This window comes from Cotesia glomerata, linkage group LG2 (genome assembly GCF_020080835.1).
Source record: "Cotesia glomerata isolate CgM1 linkage group LG2, MPM_Cglom_v2.3, whole genome shotgun sequence".
NCBI classification, from domain to species: Eukaryota; Metazoa; Arthropoda; class Insecta; order Hymenoptera; family Braconidae; genus Cotesia; species Cotesia glomerata.
This window is the reverse complement of record NC_058159.1, coordinates 23,467,535-23,487,189: the sequence shown is the minus strand read 5'-3', so window position 1 is coordinate 23,487,189 and position 19,655 is coordinate 23,467,535. Positions and strand designations below refer to the sequence as shown.

The 19,655-nt window shown below is 29.7% G+C and overlaps 1 protein-coding gene across 5 annotated transcripts in view; it reads left to right on the top strand.

The window, feature by feature from the left end:
- The first annotated feature begins 15,971 nt into the window (after positions 1-15,971).
- LOC123259626 (nephrin-like) overlaps positions 15,972-19,655 on the top strand; it is a 206,606-nt gene continuing 202,922 nt past the window's right edge. For 2 of the 5 annotated variants that reach the window (XM_044720232.1, XM_044720230.1), the window contains exon 1: positions 15,977-17,851. In XM_044720232.1, the coding sequence (XP_044576167.1) occupies positions 17,749-17,851 (103 nt within the window). In that variant the 5' untranslated portion in view covers positions 15,977-17,748. Of the gene's footprint in view, positions 17,852-19,655 lie in introns of all 5 variants that reach the window. The other 3 variants (XM_044720233.1, XM_044720234.1, XM_044720231.1) reach the window with 3 other exon arrangements.

Sequence of the window (19,655 nt, the reverse complement as noted above, 5' to 3'; positions counted from 1 at the left end):
TGAAAAATGGAATCATAACAATATTATGCAAGTCATATTAAAATTTTAAAAGTCAAATAGTTTAATAACTATTTTTAAATAAATATTTTCATCTGCCAAATTCCATTTAATCTATGTTAAAAATGAATCGTTTTTACCGTCTACTGTAAAATTTTCTAAATGTGGGATACGACGTATTAGAATGGCAGTATCGACATTCTTGTAGGAATAGTGAGAATAGCTTCCTAGAATCTCAAGATGTAAAGATTTGATAATAACTCGATCTTCGAAAACCGGGACGAAACTGATAACTTCCTGATTGTTTAAAAATTGATTATTCTAACGAGAAATTCAAAATTCTTCATGACGATTCTCTTGGTTCAAGATTTTTTTCTCTTGAATCAAGTGAGTTTCCTTATTTGTCAAAATTGTAAAGAGAAAAGTAATAGCTGGTGATAAAATTTAGGCAAAGTTTGATAATAATTAATAATAAAAAGATTAGAAGCAAAAATGGTTGACAATATGCAAGTCTGGTGTACTTCCGTGAGTTGTCTCTTCATCGACACGTGATAGACAAGAAGCGTCAGCGTGAAAGGCCGTCGCTTTGCCGGAGGGTTATATGAGCCATCAACAACGATCTTGCTCAGAGTTACAGCATCTGTCGGCTTCATACGGACGTCAATTTCAGTTGTATTGATTTATCTTCTTACTCGTCAACCCGTTCCAATCTCATCCCTCGGACTGAGTTATACTCATTTATTTATTTTTTATTTTATACATCATTATATTAACAGCAGTGAAATATTTTTCTTTTGACGCATTAAATACTTGGTTGTTCTACTTGTTAATGTTATAATTCATAATAACACCAGTTTAATGTTTTGATAATTAGTAATTTTCAGTGTGTTTGCTTGTTTAATTTACATATGATATCAGCTAATCCTTTTACTGTAAAAAATTACTCTATTTGGCTAATTAAAATTTACAGTCACAATCAATATTGCACTATAGTTATAAATAATATAGCTTTATGTAATTAATTAGTACAAGCATTCACAGATAAATTCGACAAAAATATAACCAATAATAGAAGATTAAGTAATGATTTTAAAATTTCAAGTTTTTTAATTGAAACAAAATGTTTTTGAAAAATATTAAAAAAAAAAAAAACAAAAATTGGTATTTTGAAAATTTTTTTTAATTTTTTGATTTTATCCTAAAAATGTTAGACTTTGTTAAACTTATGTAAGTATATTATTAATAATTTTTAGTCGACAAAAAATTTTGTTTTGACATTAATAATTAAAAATTAAATTGAAAAATTTATCTTCAATAATTCTCATAATAAGTATTGTAAATAAATCGTATTTATTTTTCAATATTTTATTACTAAAAATAACATGGACTCAATTTCCAAACAATTGCCTTCCGAGAACAATTAAAAAATAGAGAGTAATGAAATTTACATTTTTTTTTTTCGGCGAGAATAAAATGGAAAATATATAACGAGCTTTTCTGTAACTTTAATTCAATAAAATGATTGAAATTCTTGGTTTCAGGTCATACTCGGTTATATAAAAAATTTAATTGAATAAAATATTATTATCCAAACAGTAGGAATTCTTGTTAATAATTTTTTTTTTCCACTGGTACTGTTTGATGAGTTTTTTTGTTTAGTCATTATGGTTGGTTTACTTTTACCTCGTTCGAGAGCTCGTTATGCATAACTATAGCACACTAGCAAAGTATGCGGAGAGTATCATTGGCTCTTGAGCTCTTGTAGTCGAATTAACTTTGCAAGACCCGCGGGCTATAATATAAATGCCTCGCCGAATCGTCTTTTGTGCTAAAGCTTGCGCCCATTGCCAGACCAAAATACCATGGACGCCAATTATAATAATACTAGCACACAGTCGACAATAGAAACCTCAAAGGTCGTTTAAACTTTTCCACAAATTCATACGCTAATAAGAAAGGATTCACTGTGCCGCTGTTGTTTTCAAACATAGCTATCGCCATTCATTTCTTTTAACAGTTTCTTATATTATATTTTTTCAGTACATTTCTCCACTAAATTATATCTTTTTAAGTTAATATTTCAACATAAGTGAAAAATTACATTTTTGGACAACAAAGTCTACATTTCATGTTAATTGTTTGATTAATATTTATGAATCTATTTAATGTAGTTGGTAAGACTTTGTTAGAACAAATTTGTAATGGGACATTCAACGAGTAATCGGACGGTTTGAAGAATTTTTAACTTCCCGCTAAGAAAATTGATAATTTTCAAAAATCGGGAAGTTATTGTTTTTACCCCGTTTTTCGAAAATCGAGTTTTCATCAGATCTCGACGTTTTGAGGTCCTAGGAAGTTTTCCTGACTATTCCCGCGATGGTGTGTGTGTGTGTGTGTGTGTGTGTATGTGTTTGTGTGTGTGTATGTAAACCTCTCATAACTTTTGAACGGCTTGACCGATTTGATCGCAGTTTGTGCCATTCGAAAAGGTTCAACTAAACTTTGAATACAAGTTGGACCGATTCGGACCGATAGATTTTCAGAAATCTTCAAAAAACTGCGAAAAAATTTTTTTTCAAATGTGGTTTTTTTTAATAACTTTCAAACGGCTTGACTGATCAATTCCAAAAACTAATCAGCTCTTAACATAAAAAAAAAACCACGTCGATCGCCACCAAGCCGGTCAAAATCGGTTGATTCGTTCGTGAGTTATCGTTGACGAAAGAAATCGAAAAAAAGTGTTTTTTTTCGAATTACACCGAAATTTCCGGTCTGATCAATTTGTGTTTGAAAATATACCATAGAATTTAAAAAACTGCGTCGAATGCCGCCAACCACGTGAAATTCGGTACATTCATTCAAAAGTTATTGCGGTTTGAAAATTCAAAAAATAGTGTTTTATTAAACTTCTATCAGACTTTTGAGCTCGGAGAGCTGAAAACTACACGAAAATTATATTTGTGAGCTCAAAGAGCTCAAAAACTTAATAAGTGCAATTTTGAGTGCTTAATTACGAAAGTAGCGGGAAGTTGCAGGGATGGCCTTCAGGGTCAACCGTTTTCCTAATTTTTATTTTTGATTTTCTCAATTTTCTTACCTTTTTTAGTACCAATAGAAAAACCCTTCCTGAATCTTCCTTATAGGTTCCAGGCATGGCCTGTAGAGTCAACCGTTTTTGATATTTTTTTACATGTATTAGTACTGTGTTATTATTTTAGGTTCAATAAACTTTTTGATTAAATATCCAAGCGTTAGAATATTAAAATATATAAAGAATAAAAACATATTCATAAAAATTTATTGCAAGCATGAGTTCTTTACCCCAAGTAAATAATTTTTTACGGATAAATTAAACGTTTTTTAAGAAGTAAAGATTTTTTATAACATATGCCTTCACTTATTTCTTGTTATCTATCACTCTTATTCATACACTGAAAAAAATTTAACTTGAATCAAGATGAAAATTCTTGTACTAAGAAAATTATTTTGAAGAGTTTCATTATCTTGAATTAAGACGAAAAATTCTTGAATCAGGTAAAATTTACTTAAATCAAGAAAAATTTCTTATTTTCAGAATTTTTCTACTCAAATCAAGAAGATGAAGTTCTTTAAAATTATTTACTTAATTCGAGAAAATTTTTTTTCTGTGTATATATGTAAATTATATTTTTTTCTTTATTATTAATTATACTTTGAATAAAGGCGACTGCGTGGCCGAGCGGTTTAAGTCTGGAACTACCCGTCCAACAGTCGCTCAGGCATGGGTTCGAGCCCTGGTAGTCGCAGTTTTTCTGCGATTTCCAAGGCTTGCTCCCTTGCCGACTGTACCCTGGCCAGGTTTCTGTGGTTTCCTTGGTCACTGTGCTAAAGGGCGGGGCACAGGCAAATGCGGGTGCAGGTTGTAAGCCGGCCACAGCCGCTGAGGAGGTAAATGTATTGTAAATAGTCCAGTAAAGAAGGGATGTAAGTCCCACGTGTCTAGGTCAGAAGGCTGACGCGTAAGTTCCAAAAAAAAAAAAAAAAAATTATACTTTGAATCACTTTTACAATTTTACATCCGGTTGAGTGATTGTAAGATTATAATTTTCTTAAAATAGAATCAAATTTTTTTGCATTAAACGTGACAAGTTCTCATTGCTCTAATTGAATAGTAAAATCTTAATAGTAAAAAAAAAGTTTATTTTATAAAAACCATTATCAGTATTTCTTTAATGCATTTTTAATATTGAATCAGTCGCTGAAATTAAATCTAAGTTTAAAAGCAGTTTCCTCTTTTTATTTAATTTTTGTCATTATCAAAGGACCCTAAGGGTATATATATTATTTTGGACCGGTCGAAGGTTATTTTCAGTAGTAGTTTTGTTAGTAATAATTGGCTCGAATTTTCGAATATATAACAGAAAATAATGTCAAAATACTGATAAATTGCTCTAGTATTAATTTGATTCTTTTATTGAGTCTTTAATAAGCATTTCAGTTAGTACATCATTGTACATTTTGAAAAAAAATTTCATTCAATTTTCAATAATATTAAGAGCTGATACCAGGCTATATCTTTCAATTTAATTCATTTGCATACTGAAAAAAAATAAACTTGATTAAAAAAAAAAAATTCTTGAACCAAAAAAATCATTTTGTAGAGTATCATTGCTTTGACAATAGAAAAACTCTTGAACTGAAAAAGTATTCTTGGTTTAAGGCAATTTTATACTTGATTAAAAAATTATTTGTCTTGATTCAAGCTAATTTTGTATTCAATATATCAAGCCCTTCCCTTACCAAATTGTCTTATATCTGTGTTTTTTCCTATTGCTTAAATTTTAAATTTATAACGATGCTTTATAATTAAAAAATTATCATCTTGATGACCCTTAGAAGAAATCATATGAGACCATGTAACCGATGTTAAACCATTTTGATGATTATTTTATTTAAAAAATGTATAAAATCTACACAATTATAAATGTTCAGACCCGGACAAATATTCATGTATGATCACATATAATTTAATTATCCGTGGGTGTATTATGAAGTTTCATATTTTTACATAAAATTTGTTTTGTAGATGTCCATTCTGATAGAAACGACAATAAAGTGTATTATAATCATACTGAGCATTAAAAAAATAAAATATTAGCAACAAAGTGAGTTGAAATAAAAAAGCAGTTACCACAGTTGACACAATTAAATAGTTAAAAGTGTTTCATGTTCGCACAGCGATAGCGTGCATCTGCCAAAGACGGTATGCACGTAATAATAATGACGATAAAGAGTTACAAAAAATGTATAATAAAAACAAGAATATATAATATATCTAGTGTACGGTGGAATAGGAAAAATATAAGAAAGATTGGCACGCAATATAACCAGGTCATTCACTCGATAACGTGCTACCCCTTGTCGCAACGACCTATCAAACGTACATCATAATAGTCGCCGGGTCATAGTTATTACCGTCCAGAGACACGTATGAGGAAAATATCGATTATAGTCGTTGACATACTGCATAGTATATTGTATAGTAGTATAATATGAGATATAGAGAGTAGTGTTATACAGAGCCAGTCAGGGTGCAAGGGTCATCAAGTGCGTCTCGATCAACTAACCCCTTTCCTATAGGATACACAATTCTCTATTTGTGTAGTTGGATCTGTATTTATCATATATTTCCTTTGTCATTTGCTGCAATGGTTTCAGAGGGTTAAAACTTTACTCTCTTGCTCTTTTGCTCTCTTACTTGTTAATCGTTCCTATCACTATATATTATATTGTTTCATCGTGTCTCTGTCTCTATCTCTATCTCTGTACCTGTATCTGTATCTGTAGAATATGGCTAGAGTGAAACATTCAACGAGACTTAGTTACATGGCCACGTTGACGTCGTTCGCAGGGCTTCGCTCGACTGATTTAGGAATAATATAACAACCAAACGTTGGCTTTTGGCTTTAGGCACCCGCCGCAATGGCAAATGCCAGATCACCGTCATACAACTTACTGTACGACGGAAACATCACCAACACTTCTACACCATATATGTTTATAGATACATATGATATATTCGTTTTGCACAAGTCGACATTATTGCCAACGTTGTTTGCATGATTATTCGAGTAGAAACCAAAATGCTCTCTCGTGATCTTTCCATCGTATATGTGCCATACATATCCCTTCTACTGACGCTGTTGAGGTTTCGCTAATTAATAATTGCGCGACTGGAGACTCTAATTACTTTATGCTGATTGTTGGCTCAATTATAGTTTCCCCTTTTTTATTATCAATTTACAATAATTGTTTTTCATCAAACAACTTACTGATGTAACTATTTGTCATATTTATTTTGTTTATTTTAAGGTCACAAATTACAAAATTAAAAAAAATCTTCAAATTTTGAAAGAAGCGTTTTCTGACGGTACGTAAAATTTATAATAGTAAATAATAATCCATGTGTTTAAACCTTTTGAAATTTCGCGCATTGTTTTTTATTTTTCAGCTAAGAATATGTTTAAGGAGGTATTGCCCCAAGAAAAAGACACCAATAGGTTAGGGCTATTGGTTTCTTTCTCACGCATTAGTGCTGCCTCTTTTTACAGACTATCGCTCACTTACTTCCACTCACGTAAAATATCCAAAGTCACTAACTTCAAACATTTCTTATAAAAAAATGAATACCGCTCGTTTGTGTTATTTTTGATAAAAAAAATACTTGTTATAACTTCAATTAAATATTCTCAGTTTTTCAAAAAAATCCTAAGAAAAGTATGGTTGTTATTCAATAAAATTTTCACTCTAACTACGGTCAAGATAGGGAATGCATGTTAAATGTACGATTTTTAATTGCTAATATTTCGAAAATTAGCACCGCAAGCATACATGCTTGTAAATTTACGATTCTAGTAAAAAATTTTCTGTTATTTATAATTATAAAAATAATAATAATAATAATAATAATAATTATAGTATTTATAATTATAATTTCAGAAAAAAAAAAATTACTCAGAATAAAAATAATTTTCATAAAAAATTTCCTCAACAAAATAAAATTTTTTTTTTTTTTTTTTTACTATTAAAAAAAATTAAATTAAAAAAAATTTATTCGTATAGAGGACACTTAAAAATACGCGTATTCAAAAATTGAAGAATATTGTAAGAAAAGTGAGTTTGGGCAATACCTCCTTAACAGATGATTTGCAAAAATTTGGAAAACGGTTGACCCTAGAGACCATCCCTGCAACTTCCCGGTAAATTCAGTCATTATAAGCGCTTCCGACGTTGCCGCCTGTTGCAATATTTTTGTGTTATTTTGAGCTCTCCGAGCTCAAAAATGAAGATGTTCTATGCTTTTGAGCTCTTCGAGCTCAAAAATCTGATGGATGTTTGATGAAACAGTATTTTTTTCATTTTCAATTTGCCATAATAGCTTTTGAATGAGTTAACCAATTTGAAAATCGGTGAACGCGGATAGCAGCAATCTATGTAGTTTTTTAAGTCCTATATACAATTTGTAAACGCAAACAAACATACACACAGACATAGTGACAACATCGCGGGGATAGTCAGGGAAGCTTAAATAATCCTGAAGTTTCATCCAATAATGACAAAGCAAAGACTGTAGTTTAAAAAAAGTTTAAAAAAAGACATTCACATGAGATTTTTTTCGAAACGTTTTTTTTTCTAAATAGCAACATAAAATGATTTTTAGGAAGTGTCAGATGGTTTACTTCAAGTGTTCTCTCGATGTACATTTACTCATATTATTGTATAAGTGCAATATGTGATGGAGGCATTTAGAGATCACAAAATTGCTTAACCTTGACGAGTCGGGAGTAAAACAGTACTTCACGTGCTTCGCGCTATAAGGCGTGCAGTTTTCAAAATGAAAAATAAATCACATTTCTTTAAATGATTTTTGAATGCGATAACCTATTGAATTTCTGTAAATTTCATCTGAAAACTTATGTAATGAAATAAAATTCAATTTTTATGTCATTTCATTTTCCTAAACCAAAAATTACCTACTCATTCATCAGTATTTGATGAAATTATTTTATTATTATTATGAGTTTTACTTGTATACCGTTTTCTGGTTTTTACAAGGCTAATTGTCTCAGCTTCTCCGCATATAGTCTTTTTCAACTCTTTATTATCAACATATGCTCCGCTCTATATTATCAACACAATCTTTCAACTCTTTTTATTATCAACATGTTCTCCGCTCTTTTTATAATCAACATGTTCTCCACTTTTTATTATCAACATGTTCTCCGCTTTTTATAATCAACATATCATTTCGCACATAATTCTATTCTCAATGCGGCTGTGGACCGACTTGTGCTTTCTGTACTGTATTTACCCTATTCCTCACCCTTTTCTAACGGTTGTTGGAATAGTGGCGATGGGGAAACCACATAGAAAACCCATGCCAGTACAGTCGGCTACCGGAGCGATCTCCGACGGTTGGTGTTGGAACTATTCGAACAACCGTCGGGGCTCGAACCCTCGCCTCACGACATGATGCACGATCGAACTAACGGGATAATGACTTAGTCCGCTCGGCTATCATGCCGCTCTTTTGATGAAATTATACTATTGTATTAGTTTTAACGATCCTGAAAGTTTTTTATAACTTTAAAAAATCTATTCCCATTTCGGTTGTCGAATGGCCTTTTTAAGCTTAGATAATGTTCACAAAGCGATTTTTTTAAATGCTTCTCTTTTGTTCAACCCGAAATACCGCGTTGTAATATACATTTTACGTTATAATTGAAAATAAACAAAACAATAAATTAGATTACACATTGAGATCCCGCGAGAGCGTCCTTAATTAACACATGTCTCAATCGTACATTTGAATAATTGCCACAGATTGGTGTTTGATTAATTGTCACATTCACATTATGTATAATGTATACAATAACACCATACCATTATGTGTGATATTAATTAATATTAGCAATGAATTATTTTTGAGGTGTTTATAAATATAATGGTACTCTGGTTTAATGAATAAATTTTCAAATGATAACACGTGATTTGTATCGTGGTGTATATGCGGGTGGATATATTTAACGGATATGTGAAATATACATATATTAACGTGCTTTTGGGGCGTAACAAAATTTTAGTTGACACGGCGTATTTGTGTTAAATTATAATGAAAGCGTCATCTGACTGCTGTCACTGTCATCCACTATCATAATTATCTATTTCCTGAAAATATGAGAGAGAATGCATACAGGTTGTATAAAAAGCTGATGTTGAATATAAATATACTCATGTACAATAACTTTTGAATAAATTCATTTATACGTAGATTATTATTATATAATTAATTTTGTCAATAAGTGTTTAATAACACTCCAATATTGATATATTTCCACACGTTTGAATATATTATATTATGTTTATCTATATTTAATGTTGTTTGATAATTATAAATATTTAAATTATAATTATTATAAGGATGATAACATTTGCACCTAGAGAAAAAAGCACTCGAAAATTTACTGCTCATTCTGTTAAAGTAGGTTAATATTTTTTGAGTAGAAATTTGTAAAGATTAAAATAAAAATTTAATGTCTCGATTTGAAAATAATTACAGAAAAAAACAGTAGCAAAAAAAAAAAGCAAACAGAATTTTTCGATCGTAAAGCACTCTTTGATGCTTCTCATCATGAGTCGTGCAAAATAGTATAATAGTATGGAGAAGGAGGAGGAGGAGGGGGGGGGGGCTCAAAACGAGGTACTTCTGGAAATACTAAGATTTAAATTGTCTTAAAAAAAATTGATTTCCGCAAAGAAAATAAAGTTAAAATGAATAATATTATCCTTGAATAATAGTATCTCAGAAAAAAGCGGTTGCATAATACATAAAAAAAAAACCAGCTATAGGTCACATGTTTTCATTTGTTGCTTTTATAGTTCAAAATAATAATTTTACCAAATGTATTAATTTGCAATATAATTTAAATATTAATAAGATCAAATGTGCATTATATATGCTGTTTATTATGTACTGCGTGTTGAGATGCCTGATGAAGGTTAAATATATGACCAAAACGTCGCAATGAATTGACAATTAGTAATTGATTAACATCCTATGTCTACTTTTCTACGAACTTTGTTAAATTAATATATATAAAGAAGGGACGCGATGACAGATTATGAAAGAAAAAAATTTTTTTCTCTACTATCATAAAATAACAAACATTAAATTATATTTGAACGATTTGAAAGTTTATAAAAAAAATTAATTTTCTTGAATTTTCTTTTTTTGATTCAAAATTTTTTATGATTGAGTCTGTTATAATTTCATACTTTGTTTAAAATAATTTTATCTCAATTCAATAAAATGGTTTAGTAAACTAAGAAATATTTTCTTCAATTAAGATCAAAACGTTTTTGCTGCAACAATTAATTGATCTTAAGCTGCGGCCGTCGCTGCTTTGAATCGATAAAAGTATACCTCGGAAGAACAAAAAAATTTTCTTGACTGAACTAAGTAAATAGCACGTCTGCGTAGTGTTGAGTTATGCAAAGTTTTTTATTTGCTTACATAGAACTGAAAAACCTGATATTGTGCGACAAATCAAACAGCTTGTTTGGTAGAGTGCTGGTCATTGAACAACAAATTCGAAGGTTGAGTTTTCCGGCTGAAATGGAAATTTTTTTCATTTGTTTCCTTCACGTAAAAAATTTTCTTTAAACAATTAAATGATGTCTCAACTCAAGATTCGCGCACAGCTTGTAGTAAATTAATACAATCTTGGCGGCATGATGGCCGAGCGGACTAAGTCATTATCCCGTTAGTTCGTTCGTGCATCATGTCGTGAGGCGAGGGTTCGAGCCCCGACGGTTATTCGAATAGTTCCAACACCAACCGTCGGAGATCGCTCCGGTAGCCGACTGTACTGGCATGGGTTTTCTCTGTGGTTTCCCCATCGCCAATATTCCAACAACCGATAGAAAGGGGTGAGGAATAGGGTAAATACAGTACAGAAAGCACAAGTCGGTCCACAGCCGCATTGAGAATAGAATTATGTGCGAAATGATATGTTGATTATAAAAAGCAGAGAACATGTTGATAATAAAAAGTGGAGAATATATTGATTATAAAAAGAGCGGAGAACATGTTGATAATAAAAAGAGTTGAAAGATTGTGTTGATAATATAGAGCGGAGCATATGTTGATAATAAAGAGTTGAAAAAGACTATATGCGGAGAAGCTGAGACAATTAGCCTTGTAAAAACCAGAAAACGGTATACAAGTAAAACTCATAATAATAATAATAATACAATCTTGAATAAAGACATCAACTTTTTGAACCGAATTGGTTTGAATTTTGAACGGAGTACACCAAATTCTTCTGGAAAAACACATATTTATTTTAAATCAAAACAAATATCTTTTGATCCAAATATAAATAATATTTTTGATCCGACATATTAAAATTATTTGAATCAATATTGAGTTTTTTTTGACAAGGACTGAAAATAGTTGACTCAAGAATTCTTTGATTAAGTGTTTTTTTTTTTTTTTTTTTTAATTAAGAAATAGAATAATTTTGAGCTAAAATTACCGAATTGATGACAAAAATTTTCTTGGTTGAAGATAATATGCGTTTTTTCTGTGTCTATAATGTAAATAAAAAGTAATTTTTTTTGCTTATGTTAATAATAATTTACAGAAAAATGGAGACCTAATTTAAATATTTTAAAAAGGGGACAATGTAAAAAGCGAAAAATTTTAGTCAATTTATAAAAAAATTTACATTATTTTTTCTATGTCAATAAAAAGTAACAAGCAGTCTACATTCAATAAGGTATCAACAATATATTTGTTTCTGGATTAGTTGTACTTTAACGTTTCATTTGATGCTAACGTAGTCGTTCTACAAGAAGAGAAATAGAGAGAATGATTGTTCGAGATAAGGGAGGATTTTGCTAAGTCTTACGTAGGATTAATTTCTATTTCAAATCCTCAAATGTGAAATACTCAATTGAAGGCATTCATTTAGTTACAAGATTCAATTAGTCGAGTAATTTAATTTGAACTGTCATGGAACTTTATATTGCTACAAATTCTAGTTAATTCAAATCAAGTTATAGTTATAATTAAAAACTATTGACTCCAAAATTAAATGAATATTATTTGTTCACTTAAATTGTTTGAGAAAAAAATTGATATCTTTAAAACATTAAAAAATTAACAGTGTTTTCTTTTAGTTCATTCGAATCTCGAGTTGTCAAAAATGAAATATTTGTCACATATACAGAGGAGAAAAAAATCGATACTACGGCATGCTACCCTAAAAGTATATATAGTGAGGATCAAAGTCGGTCAAAAAAGACATTTATTAAGCTTAATCTTTGTTATTTATAACGGAGGATCTCCTTAAATTATTTCGAAAATTAGATATACATAATAATATTCATTGATTTGTTGATACTCTAAAATTTTTTATCTTGAATTGAAATATTTGTAAACAATTAAATAAAAAAATGAGGATTTGAGTAGGTGTGCACATTTAGATTTTAAAAACTTTTTTATTATTCCAAGTTAAATGAAAGAATAAATTACTCATTATTCACTTGATCGGCAATCTTAACGTGACCTGAATCATTGAAAGTTGAAAGTAGATATGGAGATGAGGGAATAGACCTCGACTTCTATTAGACATTTATTCCACTCGGCGGTAAACGATTGCTTTACCCGCATGAGTTCGGTGAAGATAAAAGCGGGATGATTTAGCAAAATCGAATATTCATAGTTTTGTGGTTAGCATTAATGCAATACAGCCTGTATTACTGTCGCATTGTAGATCTTCTATTTTATCGACCGTATCTTGTTCAAGTTCAGCTGTAATGCCAATACAAATCCAAGCTTATAAAGCTATTTTACTCATTACCTATATAGGACAATCTAATATCGTAATGTATATTTATAGTAAATGGTATACAATATAATATAAGGTAAAAGTCCCAATAGATGATCATGTACCAGTATATGATCACTCCATGTATTTGTATACCTATATTTATGAATATAGATATACAAATACATGGAGTGATCATATACTGGTACGTGATCATCTATTGGGGCTTTTACCTTATAAAATAAACAAAAAAATATTATTAGTAATAAAAAAATCGGTACTAATAATAACCTTAAAAAAAAGTATTTGTATTTAATAAATGAGAAAAAAATAACAGGTGGAACATTTTCACGGCTTTTGTTTGTAAGTTTATATAAATATATAATTTTGTTTTGCTCTGAATAAATATTGAAAGAGAACTTTCGAGCGATTGTTTTGTGGAAAAATTTATTGTGAGAATGCATTTTATTTGAATCATTCAACTCTCCTCTGACTAAATAAATTTTTTTTATTATCTATTTGGTGTTTATAATTTTTTACTTATTTTATTTACATATAATTAGAGAGACACTATTGCAAAATATTCTTTAATTGGCTCTAGTTGACGAAAATTAATTATAATGTCGATGCATATAAAATAGCTTTTATTTGGTGGCAATATTGAGTTACAAAAGCGCTTCATTTTTATATTTTATGATAATTATTGACTTTTTGATAAATGCATTTTATTTGAGAAGAAAGTTGTCAAATATTAAAAATAATAGGTATAAAAAATTTTCTCTTTATTATTTTTAAAAATTTATAAATTTTTCAGTGATTTTTGAAAAGAAAAATTTTAGTAATAATGAAAAAAAATTAAAAAAAAAGCATATTTACAAAATTGTACGTAAAGTTTTCCATGATAAGGACACAAAGGTCGAATTTTTCATCTTAGTTACAAAAAAATGTTGATGCAACTACAATTATACTTTGAAGTTTTTAAGTTTTTACATCACAAGTACAAATTTCTGGCTTTAAATCTAGATTACGAGCACTCGGGAAATCCTCCAAAAAACTCACATTAAGTGATAACAGCATTCATCCTCTTTGTTGCACTTAAATAAATTAATGGAACATTCGTTATCGCGTGCATTCGTACAAAGCAAAAAATTTGAAGTAGATTTTTTCTTTTCTTAAACTTAGTGATATTTTTCTGACCAGATCGTCCGATTTTAATTCAGTTTTTGCAAAATCAAAATTGACATAAGTCGCAACAAATCCTTTCTAATGTTTTAAGTCAAATTTCATTCGGTAAATTCATTCTTGAGATATCGAACGACAAAATTTATTTACGCACATACGCACACCCACTGCTGGACATCCAGCTATAAATAGAATAGCTCCCTGTGGGATCTCAAAATATGAAGATGTAATGAAAACGACTTTCTAAAATCAAACACCAATAATACTCCGAATTTTTTAATTTTTATCTTTGTTTTTCAATAATAGTTGATTAATTTTCGGTTTAAATTAATTTATAATATGTCAACATACTATCATGTTATGTCTTATTGTATGCATTTTTTATTATTCTTTAATATTGTATAGTTATTTTAGAGTGATATTGATTTATATATAATACTGTATCGAAGGTCCTAAGGGAGCTAATGCTTTAGGGTCTGTAAAACTTTTACTAAATAAATAAATAAACAACTTTTTAGGTACACTTTATATTTCATTGCAAAAAAAGTAACCTTGTATGCTTTAATACTTAATTTATAATTTTTTATAACTCCATCTGGTCGGTAAACATTATCATTATTATTCAAAAATATATTTTTCAAATTCGATTTTTTTAAAACTCGGACAAATTAAAACGATATTTAAACACACATTTTATAATTTTTATGATTTTTTAAATAAGTCAATTATGGAAAAAAAAAAATTATAAGAAAATTTCATCTGTAGAAATAAAAAAATTTTGAAAACATCTGTTTTATTGATAATTTATTTATATAATTTAACCAAAGAATTTTCATTAATCTGCTAATTTTAGTGTAAAGAATTTCAATATTTTAATGATTCAATCCTCAATAATTTCTACGGTTAAGTGATTAAACTTTAAAATTAAATTACAACTGAAACTATAATGTAAAAGATCAATATAGTCGTTTTGTGGATAATGATTAAACCTCCTCAATGATAAAAAAAAATTACAAACATTTTATGTACCCCAGCTGGTTTAAAAAAAAATCTATTTAACGTAACAACAATCTGTTATTATCTCAGCAAAATTTTTCACATAAGAAAACGAACACAAAGACAAACACAACAATTAATTAAAAAAAAAGCTCCATAATGCATAATTATGAATTAAAATTACAAATTAACTCAGCACACAGCTAAATAATATTCATACATATAGTTGATAGTCATTATATATAGCGTGTTTACGAGGAGTTTGCCTAAAAGCCAGTGTGTAAAGCGAAATAATTAGAGTAAGCAATCGTAATAGTATAATAATAATAAAGAGCTATAATAATAAATACGATCTATAATAGTACAGGGAAAGATAATGATATGAGAAGCGCTAATATCAATTATGAGAAGCAATGGCGATAGCCCAGACGGTGTACACCTGTACCGGTGACCATACGGTCAGAGTCGAGATCCAGAACCTTAATGCTTAATGCTTGAAGCCTTACTTAGACTACTTATACAGTACGACTGAGCAGAGGCAGAAAGTAGGGAGATGAGGACGAGGATGCGCGATGCGCAAGAGAAAGAATCATATAGATTAAGAAGAACAGTAGCAAGACAGAAGACAGTAAAAGCAGGTCTTGCTCTGGTATCAGAAGCAGCATCACCACCTAACAGTACCAGCATCCAGCATCCAGCATCCAGCATCACATTCACTCCATACCAGCTTCTATTCTCCCATACACGTACACATTTAACCCACCGTACCCGTTCTCATGCTCATCTGCTTTAAAGTTGCTCGGTATATCCACCTCTCTGCTTTCTGTTCGTGTGGGTCGTGTGCCCCTGTCCTCAACAAGGACAGACATAGGTGTCGAGAACCTGGGGGATCTGGGGGTTGTGACGGTTCGTGAAGCTTCGTGCGCGTGCTCGTTCCTCCTCGGGCCGGTTCGGGTCTTTCCGCGGATCTCTGCGGGGGCAGAGGCTCACTCTTTCTCTCTCAACGGCACTCGGCGACTGCTCCCTCCGGCTCGCGAGGCACACACGCGTTTGCTCCTTCGTCGAACCAGGTCGTGAGTGTAGGAGAGTAATATTGTTAATATTATTATTATTATTATTATTATGTCGATACATATATATTATGGATGCATAATAATATTTTATTTTTAATAATATATTTAAAAGTTTTTATTATTTATTTTGTTTAAATTCGGGAGTGTTCAATCAATACGCCGTGTTTTTTATCCGCAATTTTAAACTCTCGTTTTTTCACTCATTGTTTTTAAAACGTTCAATTTCAATCGAGTGTTAGTTTATAAAATAATTCAAGATTATTTTATTAACAAAAGTGATAATAAAAAAGACAGATTGTTTTTTTTTTAAATTCATACCTTTCCCGCGCTTTATGCCTAACACCACTCAGTTATTTTCTTTTGTTTAAAAAACAAAAAACGGTTATTTTTGTACATACAAGTGAAGTATATAATATGACAGGTGTCACTAGATGACCGAGAATTTAACAAGACTTGGTGGCTGTAAATTTTCAACGGTAATACCTGAGTTAATTAAAAAGAAAAAAAAAAAAGAAGAGATCATTTTAATTCTGTTGAGCGAAGCTGAGTTTTTTACTGCCGTTAGTTATTTTTGAGTGATTGTTTGGTGATTGACTGAGGTAACAAATTAGTGATTGGATAATAAGTTTATTTAAAAAATTGGTTTTTATAATTATATGAAAAAGGTTAAAGTTTGTGTTGCAGATCAAAAGAGGTCACTGGCGTGACAGTGCAGTTGTTTATCTTCTCTTGTCCGTACGCTTTATTCGCGCTTCCGGGTTATAAACTCGAGCTGAAAAATTTTAAATAAAAATAAAAGAGCCCGAATTCGTCGAGTGTACGGACTAAGTTGTTATTTACGATTTATTATGTGAAGCACAAATTTTTATTGATGCTTAGAGAAGATCGTATAATTTTATTGTTATAATTATTTTGGTAATTTTTATACCAACGAGTTACAGGTGTGATTTTATTTTTTACTTTAAAATAGTGTTTTGTTAATTTAATTTAATTTGCGTAATTATTGCATTTTTTAGTGATGACTGTGACTGGATTATTTGATTTTTGGATTGGAAAACGTGTGACGCCCACTCCATTACGTCATGATTACTGTAATTGACGTTTTTATTATTTTCATTTTAAAGATTTGAGTTGTTGGTCTCTCATGAAAAATAATGACATGATGAAGACAATTTTACTGAGTTTTTAAATATGTGAGTACTTTTTTATTGAGTAATGATTAAGTGAAAATACTAGATTTTTTGTTTTGTTAAAAAGTTTAAAAAAAAAATTGTGAAACGTCGATACAAATTTGCATACATTGGAAATGAAACGCTGTGCAAAAAATATGCAGTGAAAATCTGGACTAATGAGATTATTGAACTATCAATATTCTGATACGTATGAAATTTTTTTGATTGTCCACTTGCATCGGATACGAGACAAAGTTTGTCAATAAAAATAAAATAAAAAAAATAAGATAAAATTTTAGTTATCGAAAGGATTGTTTATCGTTTATTTTTGTTGTTTATAAAACTCGTGCAGATTTGTGTGATAAAGTTTTAAGTGCTTTTTTAAGTGCATTAAATAAAATCGTCAGATGTCCTAAAAGAACTCAGTAATAAATTTAACAACGTTAAATTGTAATAATGGAAGGCGTTAGATCAATTTCCGGTGATAAATCCCGGGACTCTATCCACATGATGGTAATGATTATCCTCGTGGGATTTTTTATATCGCCGATTGTTAAAGGTAAGAATTTTATTTCACTTACTATTCAATTAATAATTCTTCAATTTTTTTTTTTCATTGGTTAATGATAGTAGAGAAATTAACGACTCTCGATAACTGGCTTCGAAATTACAAAAAAATTGCTTTTTTGCTTCACGATTATTAATGAAAGAATTTTTATGAAACTGACATTAATAAACATCTGATAACTTTTTTGGGTAAACAAGTTATTACAAAAAAAAATTATTTTTAATTTCACATGTAAAATTTTATTTTTATTTTTTTAGTAAGGTAAAAGCCCCAATAGATGATCATGTACCAGTATATGATCACTCCATGTATTTGTATACCTATATTTGTGAATATAGATATACAAATACATGGAGTGATCATATACTGATACGTGATCATCTATTGGGGCTTTTACCTTACTGCTTTTTGTAAAAAGAAAAAAAATGGTAAATCAGCCAGGTATATCTTAAAAAAAAATTTTAATCGGTATTGTATAAAATTTATACTCATTAATATTCAATTTTGATTTATAAATAAGAAATCGTAGGATGTCAGCCACTTTAAGTATAATTAACATTTTTTTCTATTTCAATAAAAAGAATAAATATCATAAAATTATCAAATATGTACTCGTCCGTAGAGTAATACGCTGAAAAATTCGCTCTTTGCAAATCCAATTTAAAAGAGTACAAAACGTTATTTCTTTATATAAAAATTTTTTTTTTTACCATTATCTAAACAATGAAATTGTATTTAAAAATAAATTTTCCAGCAGAGTGATCAAGTTTATTATTGGAAAAATGAAAATCACGGTAACAAAAAAAAAAAGAAAAAAAGTATTCTTATCTCAATAAAAATTTTCCCTAGTGTTTTCTCAAGTACTTACATTTTCTTCCATAATCAATATTTACGATCGGAAGAGAGAAAAATTCCGATCACTCAACAACTCAACTCATCTCCAGTATGCTTTGATTTTTATATATTTCTTCAGTATTCTCAGTCTAAACAACACTATTTATCTCGATACATTTGTAAATATTATGCAATATGAATTTGGAAAAACGTTTTCTAAATAACATAATAACAATAGTAAATAGACACTTAACATTTAGTCAATAGCAGAATACAGTTATAAAATGTATAATTAGTAGATCGAAAATTGACATATCCTGTGAGAAGAAAATTAATAGTCGTGGCGGAGTAAATTGCTATCGATTCAACGATATAATTCATTGATGTTAATACCATTTGATTCTGCAAACCTAATAATCTTCTAATGATAAGCCGTATACAACGAATTGAAGCGTAATAAGAGCTTAATCATCAATATATATTATATAGACGTATATGGGTAATTCTCTGTAAGGACGTCTTAAATCTGTACAAAATTGTCCGACCAAATTATTTTTGATTTTATTAGAAAAAAAACTAGCAAGGGCTACAAAACTATCAGCTTAATCATAATAAATAAACAGCCGATTTAATTTTTGCTTTTTCGATATTTGTGTATCTTTTGCCATATAACATGACAGGGGACTGTTTGCCAGGGGACTGTTTTTTTTTTTTTATCAAATTGAGAAAAATCAAGCAAACTATTTCAATGCATTGAACTTTTCAAGTTCTCAACGAATGTTTACAATAATTAGAATAATATTTAGACTTATAGATCCAATTTTATAAATAAATTATAAATAAAAATAGTTGCCAGGGGACTGAGTTTTGAAGTGGCCCAGACACATATTTCCAGCACAAACGGTGCTTTGACACTAAATAAAATTGTGATAAAGCGCTAACAACCCTATGGTTATTATAA